This window comes from Xiphophorus hellerii, chromosome 18 (genome assembly GCF_003331165.1).
Source record: "Xiphophorus hellerii strain 12219 chromosome 18, Xiphophorus_hellerii-4.1, whole genome shotgun sequence".
Classification (NCBI taxonomy): Eukaryota; Metazoa; Chordata; class Actinopteri; order Cyprinodontiformes; family Poeciliidae; genus Xiphophorus; species Xiphophorus hellerii.
In genome coordinates this window covers 3118377-3140192 of record NC_045689.1, presented here as the reverse complement: position 1 = coordinate 3140192, position 21816 = coordinate 3118377, and the positions used below count along the sequence as shown (strand labels likewise).

Genomic DNA, 21816 nt, shown 5'->3' with positions numbered 1-21816 from the left:
TTTTCTTTAAAATGTATTTTTATTTTTGTGAGGTGACATTATGTGTCCTCAAAGCACCTTTTAAATAAAACATAGAATTATTATTATAAATACTTATACTTCTTCTAACAAGTATGTTGCCATGGTTACTGCTTCACGTGGCGGCAGACTTCCGGGTATTTATACTAATTTACATTAACATGTATTTATGGAGGCGACACGTGGACCAGCAGCTGCTCTGTTTCCCACAAATTAGGATTTATAGAGGAAAGGTGCGCAGCCACGGCTTTATGCATCTGGGTTTTTTGTGCGCCGCACTTTTCTAAATTTTGCGCACTCTTTTATGCATGAGGCCCCAGGAGTTTTTAAAGAGACAGAGGCCAATTTCAAGCTGGTAAATTTCTGCCAAAAAATATCAAATATTGGGGTGCTGGGTGGAGCAGGGGCAAAGCATGACCCACGTTGAGGCCTTAGTCCTTGTAGCGGTGGTCGTAGGTTCGATTCCCGGCCTGGCGACGTTTGCCGCATGTCTTCCCGTTCTCTGATTACCCTGTTTCCTGTCAAACTACTTTCAAATAAAGGCCACTAGAGCCAACAAAACCTTTAAAAAATATCAAATATTTCCTAGAAAAACCTTCTGAATTTGAAAAGTAAGAAATTTTGAGATTAATGTGAACATTTCTAAACAAAACAAGAACATTTCTGAGCATTAAAAGTAGAGCATTTTCTAGAAAAACTCAGGGATTTGGAAATTAATCTCAGAAACTGTCTAGAAAACTTGGATATTTTCTGTGTTGAACATTTTCTGGAATATTTCTTTCAAGCCCAGAAATGTCCACGCTTTTATTTTTTATTTTTTTAGAAAATTTCTGAGATTAAACTCAAAATTTGTACATATTTTCTAGAATTTTTTGACTTTTTAAACTGAGAAATTAAAATTTTTTCTTGAAAATTTCAAAGATTAATCTCAAAACGTATTTTTTTCTATAAAAACAATAAAATTTCTAAGCCTGAAAAGTCCAAAATGTTACTTTTAGAGCTTAAAATGTGATTATTTTTTGCTAGAAAATTTCAGAGTTTAATTTCAAAATTTCAGAGTTTAATTTCAAAATTTCAGAGTTTAATTTCTGCCATATTTTTTTTTATCTATGACCCTAATAGACCGTTTCAAAGTGGTAAACATGATAATCATAGGTTCTTGTTTCGCGGAATGTGCGCTCCTCCTTCTTCGTAGAAAAAATCCCCGGCCAGCCTCACCTGCGCCAGCTGCTGCAGGAACACCTGGCTCCGGTTACCGAGCCGCAGAAGAAGCAGCCAGCCCAGCGAAGGGGGTTGGACTTTGCGCCAAAGTAACTCCTGTCTGCGCAGCTTTGACTCCATGTCTGGAGCCGCAGCAGCAAGAAGCAATCAGAGGCTGAGCGACCCGATTTCAGGAAGACAGGAGGCGGCGGACGGAGCTCAGATTTCCTTTCTGACTGGAACAAAGGAGAGGAAAAGATTTTTTTTAAAGGTCTTGAGGTAGGAACGCCTTCACTTCCCCACGGAGCGCAGGAAAATCTCCCGCATCTGCGTGAAAACTGTGGTAAAAACTTGTCTGTCTTTATGCGATCGGCTCGGTTTAAGTTGAGTTTATAATCTTTTACTTCTTCGTGGTTCTGTCGCTTCTTGTTAGGGGTCTCGCTCCTAAGGAGGAGCTTGTTCCTTCATGAAAATCGGGTTTTTTTTCCCCCAACAAAACCAGAAATATTTCAGACTTGAACCACAGAAACTTTTCATCTCCTTGTAAAAACAAGAGAAACTCAGAGAACATCTGTTTTAGCTAAACTACTTGCTAGATTTGGGGGTAAATATTCAGTTTTTTATTATTACTTCACTATTTTATTACCCAAATTAATGAATTATCCTAGTTGTGGTTTTAGTTTGCTGATTTCCCTTCACCACTAATTAAACTCGTCTAGTTTGTAAGTTTTCTTTTTTAGGCCATACATGTCATTTGCACAAAACTCCACAGACATTCCTGTCTGAGCAGGATTTAAATGGGAACTTTTCCAACTTCTTCTTCATGTTAAATCGCTCTACTGTCAAGAACCAGCTGGCCTGCATTGTGGAGGCTTGCTGCAACCTGCTGCTGAACAGATCACACCAGAAGTCACAGCCTGCATGCGTGTTCAAACCTGCACGCTGACACACACACACACACCCACACACACAGATATTGGGATTTTCTTGGAATTGCATGGGCACAGCTTGTGCATGACACACTGCAGATTGCTCATGATGTTGTGGAGGACCGAGAGATTCCTGGGTCACAGGCTGAGAGGTGAAGTGGGAAAGCGGCTTACAGTTCAGGGCGACGGGTCAAAAGAGGGTCACAAGGCAACAAGGAGGCTGCAGGGACGTCAACCCAGAAAACTTATTCATTTCTGTTTTCTTGTGAGTGCAGAGATAGTTTTTTTATCCACAGCTTGAGAGGACCAGTCCACATGTACTGTTTGAAATAGTTTAAAGTGAGAGTTGCTGTTCTAAATATGTGGGTGTGTGAGAGTTTCTATGACTAAGTAGGTCGAGGTGTAAGTGGCCTAGAAGGAATTTATGGGTGGAGTTTCTTTGTGAGATTCTGTTAGTATAAAACAAGGATTAATCCTAAAAACATCAGCTGATTTGTTGCCATTTTCTCTGTCATGAGCTAATTTTATCAGAGGTGCTCTTGCATAAAAGGAATATTTATCTTGGCATCACATATTGATTTGAAAAATGGCCTTGAATGCATCATCGTCTGGTCACTGAAAGCAGATTCCTGAAACTTTATGCAGCAATAACGCAATACGTCCAAATAGTGGTTACACAATTAGCCTTTGCCTTTTGAAATCCACATTTCAAATTATTACATAAAAGGAACTACAAACTGCAGTGTATTTCATTTTGTTTTTCATTTTGTTTTTATTTGACTTCTTGATATCAGAAAACACAAATTTACACAACATATGCCTTCAGATTAAAAGTGGGCAATATGGACTATGAATTTTATCACCATATTCTGTGATAATATTGTGATAATGATGAAAATAATGATAAACTATTGCATCTTTTTTCCTCTGTACAGGCATATGTTTTAGTAAAATGAACATTGTTCTTTTATTCTGTGAACTACTGACATGTCTCTGAAATTACAAGCAAAAATTTGGTATTTATTTGCAGAAAATGAGAAATGGTTAAAATAACAAAAAAGATGCTTTCAGACCTCAGATAATGCAAAGAAAACAAGTTAATATTCATTTGAAACAACAATACTAATGTTTTAACTCAGGAAGAGTTCAGGAATCTATTTGGTGGAATAACCAGGAAGTTTTCAACGGTTTTCAAAGTTTCCACCAGTCAACCTCTTCGTTTTATGTCCAATCCATAAATTTGGATCTTTGTAGAAGAGTGGAAGAAACAAACTCATCAGAAATAATGTTTAAAGTTTGCCACAAGCCATGCAGGGAACAAATAGGAAAGCAGTCTGGTTAGAGAAGATGAAAATTAAATGTTTGTGGTTTCACGTAAGGAAATTACTCTGAACTCCCCACTGGAAAATCAGGTGGTGGCAGGAACAAAAGGTTTGGACACCCAGAGTTAAAAACTTAAACCTGTAGTAATGTTTGGGCAGTGGCAGGACTTGGTTTGCTTTTCTCCAGCAGGAACTGTAGAGATGATGGCAAGATGGATGGAAGTAAATGCAAAGGAATAGTGGAAGAGACGAGGGATGCGTCCAAAAAGGCAAACAAACGTAACCCAATATTTTTTCACAGCAGTCTGAACAGCCCAGTTCTATGACGGCACATTAGAGCAATCGTAGATTTCTTATTTTAAATGCAAAAATTTATGTCAAAAATCTCAGAAATTTTCTAGAGAAAAATGGACATTTCAGAAGTTGAAATTGGGAAAATTCGGTGCTTCTTCCAACAATTTTTTCCCAGCAAATTACACACAATAACTGCTGCGCCGGAGGACAATTCCAATCTTTTCAACAACAAAAAATCCGATTTGAACCATTTCTGTACTGGATCAGATATTGAATTATTATTATTATCGTTTCCACAGTGTCTGCAGTCTGAACGGCCATGCTGCGTTTTATGTCACTCATAAGTCATTAACGTCAGATAAACGTCATATTTCGACACCAGCAGACCCGGTAAATCCGGACGTAAACAATGGCTGAAAATTATTTTTCTCAAAATTGCTAACTTTTAGCGCATCACGTCACTTCTGGTTCCGACTAATCGCATCCAATCAGACTCCTCCACTAAAGCTACAATCAAAGCTCCCAAAAGTCTGTAGCTGTTGGTTGTGCTTTTTGTTTTATTAGCTTCCTTCGTCCTTCGGCTCCCATCGCTGAATAACTTTAAATCGATCCGTGACAGCGCCGTCCATTATTACTTCCGTAAACAGAGCGTTGCTGGGTGACGTCAACGTTCTTCTTCTTCTGCGCATGCGGGTTGCTTTTGGGTTGCTAACCGTTAACCGTAGAAGAAGAATAAGTAGAAGTCCGATTGCGGTTTGCTTCAGCAGTATGAACAACGACCAAGAAAAAAAGAAATGGACAAATGACGTAAACTCGCCCCAAAAAGCTTATAAACGATTAGTGAAAGAAGGTGATTGGAATTCTGCAACACCGTTTTCAGATTTCCATTTATTTCATAAATAAATGTTTTGTATTGGTGTAAAAAACCCCACAGCGGTTTGTGGTTTCAATGTGACAAGCCATTAAGATGTTCTGACAGCAGGTCTAATTTCAAGGCAACCCTCAGGCTGTGTCAACACGACATGTTCTGGTGCTGCACTAACCTGTGTTTTATGCAGAAAGCTGCTTGGAGGTCTTATTTTAACACCAATCTTTATGCTTCCACCACCTAAATCAGGGGTGTCCAAAGTGTGGCCCGGGGGCCATTTGTGGCCCTTACAGTGATTTTGTGTGCCCCCCCCCCAACCGCAATTTAAAAAATGATACAAATTTGGCAAATAGATGCAAATGGAGAGTTTTAAAATGATCACCAACATAATTTTCTTACAAATAGTCTTCATGATCAAGGTTCAAGAAAAGGTCAAACTATGTTTATTTTTCCTGAAAATTTGCTGCAAGACATTTGAGAGAAAGTGACCCAGATTCTGTTATTGTTAATGAAATTAAAGTTAATTAATTGAGCCCAAGAGAAACTGAAAGTTAGACGTCTTTATTTCAAAACAGTAACTATACAGTGGCGTTTTAAGATCATTGCTGAGAAAAAAAAGGAGTACATTTCTGCCAAAAACTCAGAATATTTCAACATTTTTCCAGAAAAAAATTGAAACTACTAAATTTCTGAAATTTTTGGTGGAATTTGACTTCTTATTTTACTACTATTTTTATTTTCAATGGCCCTAATACTGTCATAAAAATCCCTTTTAAGTTTTAGATCTACAATAAATTAAAGATAACAAAATTGTGCTACTTTATTTGCTTGATTTTAGGTTTGTTTTTTGGGGTTTTTTGGCCCATGACTTGTTTTGAGTCGACAGTTTTTTCCAGTGAAACAAAAAGTTTGGACACCCCTGAGTTAAAAACTTAAACCTGTAGTGATGTTTGGGTTGGTTCTGTGATCCGATGCAGGTTTAGGTTTACAGACACAGAACAATTAAACACACAAAACGAGTAAATCACAATGGCTGAGTCAGATTTCCCTTTAATCCTCCCTTCTTAAGCCGGCGGTGACAAAGCCAGAAAAGGTCAGGAGGAAGGATAAAGGAGGAACAGACAATAGGGAAACAGGACACTGAAGAACGCTGGGAGGGAAGTAAGAGTTCAGCAGAAAGTGAATTCATGAACATTTACAGAATGGGAATAAAGAAGAACTACATGCAAAGTCCTCACACACACCTTGGCAACTTTAGCTTTTAGCTTCTTATTTGCTCTGCAGAGTTTGCATTTATTTTCAAAGGTTCCGAGGTTTTCCCAGTAGGAGCTAGTTTGTCTTTTCATCTCGTGGTTTTGCACGGTGGCTTCCCCGCTCGTTTACGAGTTCAGGGATATTGCAGTTTAATTGCTGGGAAGAAACAGGACAGAGGCTGATTTATGAGATTTTCCACAAAAGTTTTTGGAGGAAACTAAAGTAGGACTTTTTTCAGCTAACCCACTTTTTGAGCATGCTTTCCTCTGCTTTACTTTACCCAATATTAAAAAGTAGGATGTTGTTTTTATCTGGGTTTATTCAGACATAATAACACGTGTTGCTGCAAAGACACAGAGGAAAATGCAGATGCCAGGTCACTGAAACCCCAAAATATTATTAACAACATGGCAACAACACAGAGGGGGTTAAAGAAAAGTTTATTTTAGACTCTTTCTTTGGAGTTGGACTTACAAACAACAAAAAGTTTAACAGAAATAAATAAAAACTTTGTGTTTTAGTGCAACCTTGTTGTTTATCAGTAGAAAAGGTGGACAGAGTTGCCAAAAATTGTACTTTAGTAAGAGTAGCACTACTTTAACATATTTCTACTCAAGTAAAAATAAAAAGTATCCGTCCAAGAGATTACTCAAGTAGGAGTACAAAAGTATTTGGTAAAAAGCCTCGTCAAGTACTGAGTAACTGATTAAATTATCAGTCATTTAATATTTAAAAATTACATTATTAGCCAGATTAAAATATAAAGTTAAGTGAAAATTGTGGTATTTTAAGGACCAAAATGACAATAATTCATATAAATAACAAAATCAGGCAAAATAAAATGTTTCCAAATCAGTTTCTTTCAAAAAAAAAAACTTCAGAAACTTTAACAGAAACTGCAGCTGTGTGTCTGTGTCTGGTGGATTTCTGGTTCAAACATGGTTGTTGTTCATTCAATGGGTAGAAAATCCAGAGATTTTACTCAAGTAAGAGTAAAAGTACTCCTAAAAGTAAATTTTTTCCAAAAACTTACTAAAGTAAATGTAAGTAGTTAGTGCCCGACTCTGGCCAGCAGTACAAACACAGAGACGGAGTTTGGCAGGCCGGCGAAAGGTTGGGTGAATGATTGGAGGGAGGATTGAAGGTTGAGCTTTGTTCCTCAGTGAGAGTCTTTCTGCATGAGCTGCTCCTGAGAGAGATAACAGTTGGAGGCCGTGTTTTAGGAAAGAGCCTCGCAGGGAGGAGCGACCGGGAATGCCAGTCTGCAAACAGGCCTGACGGAGCCGAGTCCTTCCCACACTCCAACGCAGCGCGGAAACATTCAGCAGGGTGTGACATTCTCTTAGCTCCTGTTTAAAGTTTGTTTTGTCCGCTTTCTCTTTGATTCTTTTTTTAATCCCATTAAACTACAGCAAGTTTTTACAGAATAACTGCTGGAAACATCCTTTTGTGACTAACAGACAAGTTGGTGGTGTTTGCTTTGGTACTTTTAGTTTAAACTAAAGAGACGGGCAGAGTTGGGCAGTAACTAGTTACATTTACAATGGAATTACATTTTTTAAGAATTATAATTGTAGAAGTATTTTTACTATGCTATACTTTGAGTAATTTCATTTTGAAGTATTTCTACTCTTACTTGAGTAAAATTTCTGGATTTTCTCCCCACTGAATGAAAAACTAACATGTTTTAACCAGAAATCCACCAGACACAGACACACAGCTGCAGTTCTGTTAAAATTTATGATTTTTGTTATTGAAAGAAACTGATTTGGAAACATTTTGTTTTGCCTGATTTTGTTATTTTTTGTTACTTATACTAATTATTGTCATTTTGGTCCTTAAAATACCAAAATTTCCACTTAACTTGATATTTGGGACGTCTGATGATGTAATTCTTAAATATTAAATTATTTAGGTTTTGATCAGTTACTCAGTACTTGAGTAGATTTGTTACCAAAAACTTTTTTTACTCTTGAGTAATTTTTTCAACAAGATACTTTTACTTCAGTAAAAATGTGTTTAAGTAGTACTACTCTTACTGTAGTACGATGTTTGTGTTCTCCATCCATGTGGGGATAAATGGTGTCACTGGCAGCCACTGAAGGATCCAAATTAAAATGGATATATGATTTAATGTAACTATTAAAATCTCTTTTAATATGAATGAACTATTGTGCCATTTTCTCCCCCTTCTTATAGAGCAAATTTGCCAATCACACTGTAAGGGAACCAGACCCGCCATTAGCTGCGTTTCCATTACAAATACGCACAAAACTTTGTCGGTATTCCAAGATGGCGGGAACATTCTTCAGAAATGTTTGTCCATTTTGACGAAATGGACAAACATTTCGTCAGTTTCGTCCGAAACTGTGAGAATTAACAGCCTCACAGTTAATTTATCAGCTGCTGGTTGAGATGCATCCCAGTCTGTTGGACCGAGATCTGTGCATGTTCAAGAAGCCGTTTTTAAATCATCTGAACTTTGTGATGTGTTGTTTCTGTGGAGGAAACCTTCAGTTGGTGCTCAGGTAGGCGATGGCATTTAAACAATACACTGTAAAAACAAAATCCTACAAAGTATTTTTTTTGTCCAGTTTCTGGTGCAAATATCTTAGTACACTTTAAATAAGACAAAACTAACTTATAAATACGTATTCAACATGACATGGGAGTTTGTTTTAAGTAAATAGTACTAATACTACTTAGTACTATTTATTGGCAGATTATTGGCAGATTATTTCATTTAGAACATGTTTCAGATTAAATAATCTACAGTGGAACTAGTACTTCTAAAAAAATGATTGAGTATTATTGACTTAAAAATGCTGATTAATGTTGAATTGACTTTTAATCAAAGCAACTCTAAACAGGTGGATTTCTCGTCTTGATTTAAAGGAAGTCGGTGTTTCGGCTGTTTTGCAGTTTTCTGGAAGTTTGTTCCAGATTTGTCGTGCATAGAAGCTGAATGCTGCTTCTCCATGTTTGGTTCTGGGGATGCAGAGCAGAACCAGAACCAGAAGACCTGAGAGGTCTGGAAGGTTGCTATGGCAACACTAGCAGATCTTTAAGCTGTTCAGTGATTTATAAACTAGCAACAGTATTTTAAAGTCTCTTCTCTGAGCTACAGGGAGCCAGTGGAGGGACTTTAGAACTGGGTGATGTGCTCTAACTTCCTGGTTTTAGTCAGAACTCCAGCAGCAGCATTCTGGATCTGACTGATTTAAAAAAAAATTTTTTTAGGCAGATCTGTTGCAGTAATCAATGTGACTAAAGATGAACACAGGGATGAGTTTCTATAGATCTTGCTGATATATTAGTCCTCTAATCCTGGAAATGTTCTCCAGGTGATAGAAGGCCGACTTTGTAACCGTCTTTATGTGACCCTGAATGTTCAGGTCAGAGTTCAGCCTGATCTCTAGTTTCCAGCTGTAATAACTGAAGCTGTGCGTTGACTCTAGATCGATCCTCTTAGGTGCTTCCTTCATTCAACCTAAACACTTTTCTTTTATTTTCTTTTTCACACGGATCATTTAAGTAGCTAAGCATCAACAGGCTTCCTTCCTCCCAGTCTAGACAAACTCACATGCATGCTTCAGATTGCGTCGTCTGCAGCCATTTGTCATGCGTATGATGAGCTGCACGATGCACCTGTCTGAAACTGCTAATGACACCGACCAATTATGCATGAGGTTCAGTCAGGACACCTGCGCCGCTGACTAAACTATGAGTCAGGATGACAAACATACCAGTGAAACCAGCTGCCTCCGTGTTGTTGTGTCTTGTTTTTCACTTTTCAAACTACGAGGCCTTCAGTTATTTTAGTGAAGTTGCAAGAGGTGACAGATTTGGGAGTGTAAGGCTGAGAAGAAAAGGAAGGGCTGAACCCTGTAATTAGAAGATTCAGTGCCACCAACGTAAAAGTAACAGAAGGAAACTCGCAGATCAGAAGTGCAAATTGTCGTTTTTGCAGGAAATTACCTTATTATCCCTTATTATGTGGCTAAATTTCGAGGTTTTGTTTTGCAGAAAGAGCGCCCTGCTGCCTCACAGCCATGAGCTCACAGACTAGTTATGGGAACTTTCTGTGTAAGTTCCCACAAACCCTTTAAATTCACATTTTTCACCCTTAAACTCAGTGTTTGTAAACACGGCGGCGACATCCTGCACTAATTGCCTGTTTATTCATCTGGTTCACATTCAGTCCAGACCATCGACGGCGACCTGAACGCATCGCTTGCAGTCGCAGAAGAGTTATCCAAGGAATTTAGCTCCCTGATGCAGGAGGCTTCCTCCACCGACCAAAACACTTCGTCTGACTTTAAGGTACGCGCCGTCAGCAAAACCCAGGAAAACAGAACGTTTCTGCAGTTCTGCTGGTACATGTTGTACTGAGAACGTCTTTCCTTCAAGGTTTTTCCATCAGAGAGGTGATTGTTTGCCTCTGGCTACTCTCTTCATATTTCCAGCTGAACTGGTTTGCAGTAAACAAAAGAAAATTACCTTATAAATGTTCCTCAACTTTGCAACCCAGTTTGAAAAAACACATTTTAAATCAAGTAGCGATCAATAGAAATTTCACAGCGTGAAAATAAATTGATTTATTGCTTATTGCGACAGGCCTAATTGGTCTTTGAGGACAAACTTTAATTATCATGCCATTATCAATATAAATGAACAATATTATCATCTAGCGCAATAACATCTGGGACAGTTTATCGCCCAGAGAAACTGGCCTAATCAAATCTACCATTTCCTTTTCCTTAGACCAGTTCTTCCGTCTCCAGAGACAGACATCTTTCGTCTGGACCTTCCAGCCTCCCCAGCTCCACGTATTCGTCGAGCAGCACCAATGGCAGCTCCAGCTCCAGCTCCAGCTCCAAACCGCTCTCTCCAAGCTCCACGTATTACACCAGTGACTCGGTCGTCTCCAGCAGCAGGAACGCTCCGTCACCCCCCGTCCACTCCAACAGCCCCCACTCCTCTCCTAAGATACACCGGGTGGTGCACAACACGCACCGGCGGACCGGATCAGACAGCTACATGTTTACGCCGCAGAGTCCCAAACAGCCGCCCCGCTCGCCCAGGCCCGACTCCCCGTCTTATTTTGAAAGGAGTCCACAAGGCCTGATTAGTCACAGGGAAAGAAGTCAACCCTCGAGCTGGACAGCCGGTTCTTTGGACCCGTCACCCCGCCCGGTTCCACAGCAGATGTCCCAAAACTTGCTGACTTCGTACGACAGCAACCAGAAGGGCCACAGGTCCCCTCAGCCAGACAAAGTCCCCTCCGCAGGGTTCCAGAGATCGTTCTCTCCTCTGTCTTTAAACTCTCAAACATCCAGCACCCTTCCTCGAAATTTTACCCAAGTCAGTCAAACTGGTAAGGAGACAAATTCTCTTTTTAAATGTTTCAGTTTACATCTTTGAATTTCTTTGCCATGTCACCTTTCAATTCAATTCAATTCAGTTTATTTACATATTGATCCCAAAGGGAAATGAAATAAATTAAATGTGCCACCAGTTTGGTTGTATTTCAGATATTTAAAACAAAAAAACTAATGAATTACTATTGATATCAGCTGATATGATACCCTTATATCGTATGTTTCTCAGAAAGGCACTTCAAACATGTATTCCTATACATAGCTCTTATGTGATGTCACACTTCCAGGAACTTTGTAATTGACAGCCATCTTGGTAGGCAGTTGCTATGACTACATTAAACAAGCCACTAGTTTAGAACTAGTGCTTACCTCTTTCCCATCTAATTTACAAACACTATAAGTACACTACAACTATCACTCCGTACACCTGTGTGTAATACTAGGATTTAAATCAGTGATATTTACTGTAGTACTTGCTGCCAAACTAGCAAAATTAGCTTAGCTAAAGTAGCTTTTATCTGTACGGACATGTAGCCTATGTTTATGTTACCGCATGTTCTTACTCTGCCAGTCTTTTTAGTAGGTCTCGAAAGCTATGGTTCATCAATGTTATGCGCTGTGCTTGCCAACTAAGACGGTGCAGATCACTTCTAGTTCAGACTTGTGGGAACTATAAATGGATCTTGACAGTAGTATGCTTGATGAATTTCTTAAAGTAGATTAAAAAGTTTCTATCTAGGAAACCCAGCAGATTGTATCGAGTCATTGACTTGCATCATTCATCATTTCTGCATCATTGACTTTCATTTCTGTTTTCACAGAAGAGTCTGTGAAAAGACAAAAAGGTCCAGGCAAGTGGAACGAAACAGATCTGGATGTGTCCTACGAGAGGAAACCTCAACACACCTATGACAGTAGGATGATTTATTTTCCTCTTTTGTTGGATTTTTTATGTTTTACTCAGATTGTTCAGTCTCCCTCTGTGCCAATGTTGCCCCTGTCCTCTTTAACATGAAGTTTTTGTGCTGCAGCGACAGAATGGCGTCGATCACCTGCTCCGAACAGCAACTGGCGGGAATCCAACCTGGATAACCCTGCTCCAGCCTTAAACCCTAAAAAGGTGAGCGGTTATAACTGAAATGTTCTGAAACTTGTTGAACACTTGTTTTCTAGGGCTTTAACCTCTTTAACTCTCCTGCAGTCTTGAGAGAGGAGATTTTTACTTTGTGGAGGGTCACACTAACCCCATGTGCGCCTTATGAGAGTTTTTTTTGTGTGTGTGGTTACGGGAACTGACAGTCTGACAGGACAGGACATTTGTGTGCTATATGGACTATAGCATACGACATTGCATGGTAGATGCAACCAAAACAAACATGCAAGGCTAGCACTAAACCAGGAAAAATGACTAGTAGTCTTTTGCTAAAGACAGAAGAGAAATCTTACAACCACTAAATCTGACGCTACTCCCAATTTGGTTTCCATTTCGTGCAGAAGGAAGCTGCACTCGGTGTCTTCTTCAGAGGTTTTTGTGTTGTTTCCTTCAGAGGTTCTGGATACAGCACCACCACAGGCGAGGAGGGGAACAGGTTCCCAAAACAGTTCATTTTGGATCATTTGACATAAACTGTATTTCCATTACATACATGTGCTTACAACTTTGTCAGTATTCTGCTAATGTTGAAAAAACACAATTTTGCAATTGTGTTTTAATTACCTAAGAAATGCAATTAAAATCACAGATGAATACGTTTGTTCATGCAATAAGTCATTAAAAAACATGTTGCATCGTCATCCTACTACGGCAGTAGCAACATCCGGTCGTTGACCACATGACTCAATGGAAAAAAGGGTTTCTGTTGCAGTTTTGCGAAATGAACTTAATTTGATGCAGACGAAAAACCATCTAATCCTACCGCAAAAACGTTTTGGAAATTGGAGTGTTTCCATTAAGCAAATTTATTTTTGTAATTCCAATTTACGCAATTTTATGATACAGTGCACTGTGAAAGAGAACTGCAGCAGCTGAAAATGTAACAAATTTTGCAATTTTGGTCACCAGTAGAACCGGATCTAACAGATTGTAAGGGATGAAAACATCCTTAGTGGTAATTTAACAATATTCCAAGCTCCAACTGATTTTTGCTTCTGTAGCAGTTTTCAAACATTTCATTGTAACAAGTATTTTTCTTTGTTTATTTTCTTCTCAGGATCCTCGCTCAGTTTCCCACCAGGGTTCCTACGGCTCTTTGCCCCGCGGAGCTCGTATAGCTGTTCCACCAGATGCCTCGTCCTCAGGACACTCCCCTTATGGCCCTCAGCCAATCGTCTCCCGTGTCAACATGCCTCCCTTATCTTCCTTGCCTCGCCAAAGTAGGCGCATACCAATCTCTGTCATCCTGCGCCTGCAAAATCCCCACTATGGACAAATGTCGGCCCTCCAAAATCAGCCAATGGAAGGACAAGGAGACTTTGCACATTACCGCATGCCTGAAGCGGCTCCGAGGAAGTTCTTTCAGTCCCCTGCCTATCCCTCACAGCCTTATCCACCTGAGCTGAGACAGCCTGCTGTTTATAGTGACGGTAAAACACCTCTATATGTTGTTTCAGCCCAAGGCCTTTCTTGTGGGTCTCCCTAATATCTCAGTTTTAGAGCTCCTTATTGGTGCGGATTGGAAGTGGAGGCAGCTGGCCAGTGTCTCCAGAAGAACTTAAGATCCAGCTTAAGATGCACCACTGACTCTCACTCGCTCTTTTTGTCACTCTCTCTCCTTTTTCCTCTCCTTGTCTTCTCTTATCCAACAGCCATGATTTTTGTTGAATAAATCAAATTTTAAGTCATTCCATGCATTGCTTCCCTTTATTTGTTATGGTTCTAGTGCCAGGCCATAACAAATTGGGGACTCGTCCAGGATTTGAACTCGGGACCTCCCGCACTGTATGAATTTTGCATTTGCCTTGTCTTGGTGCTATAAATGTGGTTTCTGTGTTTCCAGCACTACATGCAGAGGATGTAGATGCAGAGATACAGCGCCTGGATATTCTCCACAATCCGCCAGCTTTGGAGACTCCTGCTGTGCCAAGGGCTGGTGGAGAGGTCGAACAGGTTGTGACCCCAGCTCCCCGACCCCTCAGCCCCACCAGGTTGCAACCAGTGGTGGCCCCGGAGGTCCAGAACCCTGAAATCCCGGATCGGGAGGAGCTGCTCCGCATCAGGGCTGAAATCCCCCGGGCGCTGAAGAGACGTGGCTCTGTGGACGTTTCTCGGTCCCCGAAGAAAACCTCGCAATACCAGCCAAACCAGTATAAAAACATCATCCACAAGCTATTTCATAGGAAAGAAAACCGCAACAAGGGGGAGAAAGGTAGCGACAGCTCCTCTGACGGGGAGGAACCCGCCATGCCTCCCAATCCTCCACCCACAACCCGGGCGCCTCCAGTCATTCCACAGGATGAAAAAGTAAGTACCTGGTGTTGTTTTTGGCACAGTTTAATTCCAGCTCATTAATCACATTTCTATATCAAACAATGATAACAGAAGTGAATACACAACAGTTTTGGAAAAAAAGCTATCCACACAAACCCAGCCTCATGTGAAAAAGTAATTGTCCTCCAAACCTAATAACTGTTTATGCTTTCCCTGTTGCAACAACTGCTGTTTGGGATTTTTGAAAGAACTGGCAATCAATCTTTTACCGACCTATGAAGGAAATCCTAGCCCTCTCTTCGTGCAGTTGTTTTAATTCAGCAATCTTGGGCAGTCTTCAAGTCTGAACTGTTTAACGTGACAATGCATCATCTCATACGGATTTAAATCTTTGGTTAGGCCACTCCAAAACCAAACCATTTTGTTTGTGGGCTTTGTTGAGTAGAAGTGGACTTACTAATGAGCTTCGGATCATTGACATGATTCAGAATGAACGCAAGAGTCCTTCACACCTGGACCATCAAACTATAAACTACATTTGAACGCTATGGAGAGCAGATTGTCTAAAAATGTCAGCTTTTTTTGTAGTGGGTGAAGACTGTTTGCACATTTCCGTTTCCTCAAATTCTCTTTTTTTTCCCCAAGACAAAAAGCAAATGGCATGTACAACAAACGAACAAATGAGGTGGAGAGAATACAATATTTGAGCAAACAACCAGGGATAATTAAACAAAAGCAAAAACAGACATGAATTGTTTTGAGTCTCCTCATGTTCTCCACCTGTGACGCAGTGCAGCAAATGACATTTATTCTGTACCCAGAATGCATTGGCGTAGAACTACAGGCTGTATTAAACTGTTTAAAAGCTACTGATGTATTTTGCCATCTGACCGTCAATTAGCCAAAGCTAGCAACAGAGTTGGCAATACTCAACAACTATAAAACTGAAACAATGAGTGAAAGGTCCTGAAGCGTACTGGTATTCTGCGTTTTAGCACATTATGGCATAGAGGCTATTAACACGGTTGAATTTAATGCTTTAGCATTAGCTTCTGCTAAATACCATGTTGTTTATAACTTTTTAGCATTTGCGGAGCTACAGTAAAGTTTATGATTAGTGCTGTAGAGTTAGTGCAACTAAAGTTTTAGTTAGCGGTGCTCACCACTAGCTAAGTTAGCTATTGTAGCAGTGTTTCTTGATCCATAGTAATCACTTTGTAACCTTTTGTCCAGACTGATGTGAATTATTTTGTTCCTCATCTGTTCTTTATTTTATGTAGATCAAACCGGTTCTTTTAGATTATTTCTTAATATCTTAGGATAGCTCTTTTCCCCTTCATAAATAAAATTATAATTTCAAAACTGTTTGGATTTTACTTATTATTTAAAATGTCTTAATCTGAAGAGCAAAAAAGGGAAGAAATATGTAGAGGTAAATACTTTTTCATGGTAGTTTCAATGTAAATTTGTTGCTCTTTGCAGTACAACTCCATCCTGAGGAAGCCGGGTCGCAAGAAATCTGGAAGGCGAGCTAGACTTAGCCCACTGGTTCTGCTGCTGGATGGAGCTTTGATGGGAGAAATGGACACAGTGATGCGAGGCGTGAAGGAGGTATTTCTACCCAAAACTCTTCAACGGGCACAGTTTTAGCTTCACCTGGTTCAAGTTCTGTAAGCACCTTCTGCTGTCCAATTATTAAATCAGTTAATCCAGAAAGTAGTGAACAGATTAGCCTTACACTGCACTGATGCTAAGTCAAGCAGAAATATAATTGGTACTTATATGAAGACTGCACTTACTTACAACTGCAGTCTGGAATTCATAATTATCCTAACAGGCTTTTTTTTTTTAGACGGTAGAAGGAAACGCTGGTTGAAAACAACCAGACCACAAATGCACAAATGGAGCACGCAATCTCCACAGAGACGAGCCCTGACTGGTCTCTGCAGCGTTGCCCTACATTCAAAATAATTTGCATTTGAATCCAAATTATTGCCCCACAATCAAATCAACTCAGAAAGGTCAGCAGATCATTAGGCGCACCTGAAAACACCCGCTTCACATATAAAAAATAAAACAAAGTGCTTTATCATTGTAGTGGCATCACTGCATCTCACACTAACAATTAACAATTGTTTAACTGTTAACAATTAAACAACTGTCGCCAGGGTGTCTCAAGACTCAGGCGACAGGGTGTGGTGCTAAATGAGGTAAAGCAGAATTTGGCTCTGGATTTGGGACTCGAAGAAACTTACAGCATTTGAATTGTGTTGTTCCCCCAATACGACTATTGGGGTTGAAACAAATAATTGGATTAATTGTCAACTAATTTAGCAATCGATTAGAGAGACTCAAAAAAGGGGCCATTTGATGAAAGAACAGACTCAAAGCAGTAGCTAAGACAAAACTGTACAAAGGACTTTATATTTCAGATAAGAAAGTTCTTTATAAATGTGCTACCCCCAGAACTCCTCAGGTGGCATAGATTCACCTGGTTAGAGTTCAGTAAAAATATTAATAATATAAAAAAATCTAATGACATTTTTTGCTGTTCAATTATTCATTAGTTAATAAAAAATAGTCTAATGTACTCAAAACGTATTTAAAACGGAAATATAAGAGAAAAATAGATTACTTGCTAATGAACTCTTTGTAATGCTACAGTCAAAACGTCTTTGTTACTGAAAAACAGCAACACATTCCTAAGTCTCTTCCAAATACATAAATACTTACAAATATGACATTTTTCCAAGGTACGAGTGTGCACGTGCCTTTTACTTTCCTCCAACTGACTAAATTCTTGTTGACATGGTTACCGGAGAAATATAGGTCAAAGATAGTTTGCTGCCAAGAGTGCTCACTCGGTCATGTTTCTGAAAATACAATATGACAAAGATCGTTTGAAATACAAATGTTACACTCTGATCAAATTTCAAACCCCCCAAACTCATACCCATTCTTAGCATGAATTTAGTCAAGCAAATAGCTAACCATGAGCTTAATTCCAAGCTTACTGATGTAACTTATTTCCACTATAAACTAATTTACATTGTTTGACTGAATGGCAACATCTTCTAAATGCAAAAAGTCGTGCGAGGATAAAGTTGGGTCCAGCAAGTGAATGGAACATTATGTTGAATCTCTTCTACAGATGAGTGACCCCAGCCAATCAAATGATGAGGGCATCACCGGTTTGCACAATGCCATCTGCGGCGGACATCGCGAAGTCACTGACTTCCTGGTCCGCATTGGAGCGAATGTCAGCGCCCCAGACAGCCATGGCTGGTAAATACTTTCCTCCTCCCCTCTTTGTTTCTCATGCTATCTGCACATCTGAACATTGCTGGTATGTCTTCCGACTCGCAGGACTCCGCTACATTGCGCTGCCTCCTGTAACGACCGTGAAATGTGCGAGTATTTGGTGAGGAACGGAGCTGCCGTCATGGCCTTCACTCACAGAGACGGAGCCACGGCCTCCCAGAAGTGTGATCCTTACCTTGTTGGGTTCGAGGAGTGCGAGAGCTATCTAAGAGGTGAGACAAATACACACACACACTCTTTACAACAGCTCAAAGGCCGTGTCAAAACTCTGAAATGTCGACATTAAACACATTTAAGGTCATATTTCCAATCTAATGGAGATATGGCACAGCAATGAAACTTCCTTGCCACATTGTAATGACAAACTTCAACATGTTTGCCTGGAATTTTATGTGAGGTACCAACACAAAGTAGTGCATAATTGGGAAGTGAAACCAGAGAAACCATATAAACCCCCAAATTAACTTTTTTTTGCAGATAAACTGCCAATTTTTTCTTTAAGACAGTAATATCACTATGAAGTGACAGTAATATATTCGTACACATAATCTGTGAAAAACAAGCTCCTTTGCCTTCTTTCAATGGATTTATGGTCCTCAAAAAAACTTGTTTCTCTGAACTCAGGTTGCCAGTTTCCTAGCAACCCCAGTGGAGTTCTGCCTGTTACCTAGCAACCCAAGCCGAGCTTAAGCACATTTGGTCAGATGCTTTTACTGCTCTGTACAATGGCTGCTGGAAAAGACAAATGTTGTTTTGTTGAATTACCATCTGGAAACCACTTCTTACATTCTTAGCAGTGTTTTTTATTAAATAAAGTAAAAATAAATAAACTTTATTTGACCTTACTAAATAAAGTTAAAGAATAAAAATAAATTGGGTTAATTGAAAGTAAGTACTTGCTTTCAATTAAGTACATTCTTAACTCACTTACTTAGTTACTTACTTGAGAGAAAGTAATTACTTACTTACTTTCAGTTAAGCCAATTTATTTTCAGGAATCCAATTTGCAAAGTTATATGATTAATGGAAACGAATCTCTTGTTGGTTGTGTAGGAGGCTCCACTTCTGTTTTTCAAAGATGTACGGTTGCATGACTGTGCATCTATTTGTAGCCATTTTAAGGTGCGAGTGTAAACATTGAGTCAGTGGGCATGGCCAGCATCAGCTTATCTGGATTTAAAGTGACAAAGGCCCTAAAATGGCTTAATCTGAAAGAAGCTCAAAATAGACATACTGGAGCAGAATAAAATCTCATAATGTAAAAATAATTTTTGTGCAAAACAAATGTAATGAACATGTTTTGTTTAGCCCATTGACCTATCCTAACCTGCTCAAGAAAGCTTAATAGGTCACATTTAAACTAATAATGAAGAGAAAAACATCTGAATACTATTACAGGCTATAACTTTTTTTTTTTTCATGGTTGTATTTTTACGTCTCCTTTTTTGCTTTGTCATGCTAGCTAAGGAGGAGTCCATGGGGGTGGACAACAACGGAGTGCTGTACGCTCTGTGGAGCTACCAGGCTCAGACACCTGATGAGCTGAGCTTCAAGGAGGGAGACATGGTCACCATCCTGCAGAAAACGGACGGCTCCGACTGGTGGTGGGCCTCGCTCTGTGGGAGGGAGGGCTTTGTCCCAAACAACTTTTTTGGGGTAAGTTGAAAATCATTTTTAAAAAAAAAATTTTCCCATCTTTTTTTATCATTTTATTATGTAGTTGTTTTTTTTCCACACATGAACTATTGAACAAGACAACTTCTGGAAATTTACCATTTCTTAGCTTCATGAAATAGTAAATTTATTTATTTACATGCCTGTGTGATCTGGAGATGGACTAAAATACGCAGAATATTAAGTACGAGAGCAGAGCCTATTTGGAGACATTCATGTTGCTTTTATATAAGCAAAAACCAACAGATAGCTCAAGAAAAATATCATTAATAAGGGGTGAGTGATATGGATTTTATCACAATATTTTGTGATACTACTGTGATAATGATCAAAGTGACAAAAAGAGCAGTTTTTTTGGTGGGAGGTAAATGTGCGGTTGTGTATGGCACCGCAATGTTAACCCCACAAACACAAATACTGCTCTTGAAAGACATTCCCATTTGTAATGTATGTTTTTAGGACAACAATCACGTAAAAAAAAAAGTATGATTTGTATTAGTAAAACGCACACCTTTGTTGAACAAACACAAGCCTGAGAAAAAAAAAAGTTTTAGACATTAATTGGAATTTATGACAACAATAAATTAAAATCTTATAAAAATGTTACAAAATTGATCCTGACAATATATGAAGTACCTGATTGATTTAGTGAAATCTTGAACTGTAATCATTGTTTTGATTTTAATGCAGAAGTAAAACAAAGGTTTTCCCTTTTTTCTTGCAGCTTTTCCCAAAGGTTCGTCCAAAATCTCTCTGCTAAGGGATCTTCTGGACATGTATGGTGGCGAATCTGCTGCACCACGCCACAATGTTATTTTACTCAAATGTGAGAAAACTGCATTTCTGCAAGACATGGAACTTCTTCTGATGTTCTTGAAGGACACACGGAAAATGTTCGAAGAGGATACGTTGTTATTCATGCATGCCGTCTGGAGAAAATGTTTAATCTCTGCATTCAAGGTGACCACTCTGTCCAACTTTACGAAGGTTACAGAGCTGTCATCCTCCGAGTCGATCTGCTTTAGTCAGACTTCTGACTCACGTCCTGGTTAAAGATCAAACTGAGGCTGTTGGTGTTCAGTCCACTCATCGGTTAGGTCAGCGTAGGTGTCAAGAAACCCACAATAAGTCGGTTTAGACATGGTTCCAGTTTACACCCAAGATGCATCACCAAGTCAAAGAATGGAGTATGATGTTGAAGTTTGAAGTTTCCACATTATCCAGCTGTATATGTCATTTTTAGTAGTTTTGGCATTGGTCAAATATTAGATTAGAGCTACTTTGTGGATTTTTATGACCACATTCATGATAACACTGAATGAATGAGATGTGACTTTACATAGTATTATTAGAACTGATGAGTATTTGCTTAAGTCATTGCACAATGTTCTTTTGGTTGTTTTCATGTTGCCTTTAAATATGAATCATGTTGGGAAGGGACTGAGTTTACTATGAGTAAAGTGAAAGATTTTCTGATGCATGAGGGGATGCATGTGTGTGTTGGGTGTAATGTTTTTTTTTTTCTTTCTGTGCGCTGTTTTGCCTGTGAAACTTTACTCAAAGTGGAATAACATAACTAAATGTTTAGACGGTAAATATATAAGATCTGTTGTCAGTTTTCTCAATTAAATCATCTGTTACAGTGACACTTATTGGCACCACTAATAAAGATGTGTAAAAGCTTAAAAATTTAAAAAAAAAATCTTCTGTTGTGCATGTGTCACATTATTTTGAGTTGACTGAGAAATGATTTCTCTAAAATAATGATCAAAGAAATCCAAGTTATGAAACCATGAATAACATCTATCTATAATATGACTTTAAATATAAAAAGAATTAAAACTATAAAGTCACAAAACTGGCGGTAACCAACTCAGTGGAAATTTGTATGGGGAAAGTTAAAAATATTTTTATTTTAGCTCTGCTGAAACCCTCAAATCAAACTTAGTATTTCTATTCTAACATTTTTAGATCTATTGTCGGTTAAGAGTTGAGTAATAATTAAAGAGGAGATATTATCCTTGAACAGGTAAGGATAGATCTATGGGTCATAAAAAACATTTCCACTACATTTTCTGCCTATTTTGAGATTTCAGAATAAGCTGTTTTAGAGCCTCTTGTCACTTTG

The 21816-nt window shown here is 39.0% G+C and overlaps 1 protein-coding gene across 3 annotated transcripts; it reads left to right on the top strand.

The window, feature by feature from the left end:
• The first annotated feature begins 1268 nt into the window (after positions 1-1268).
• LOC116737650 (relA-associated inhibitor-like) lies at positions 1269-21377 on the top strand. Of its 3 annotated transcripts, none has more exons than XM_032590966.1 (13): positions 1269-1497; positions 9912-9971; positions 10087-10208; positions 10650-11262; positions 12088-12180; positions 12298-12386; positions 13477-13849; positions 14263-14726; positions 16176-16304; positions 17845-17978; positions 18060-18226; positions 19477-19670; positions 20413-21377. In XM_032590966.1, the coding sequence occupies exons 2-13, from the start codon at positions 9938-9940 to the stop codon at positions 20446-20448; spliced, it is 2448 nt and encodes an 815-aa protein (XP_032446857.1). In that variant the 5' UTR covers positions 1269-1497; positions 9912-9937; the 3' UTR covers positions 20449-21377. The 3 variants fall into 3 exon arrangements, with proteins under 3 accessions (XP_032446857.1, XP_032446858.1, XP_032446859.1); XM_032590967.1 differs by having other exon boundaries at positions 1269-1558; positions 9911-9971; XM_032590968.1 differs by having other exon boundaries at positions 1269-1561.
• The last annotated feature ends 439 nt before the right edge of the window (positions 21378-21816 follow it).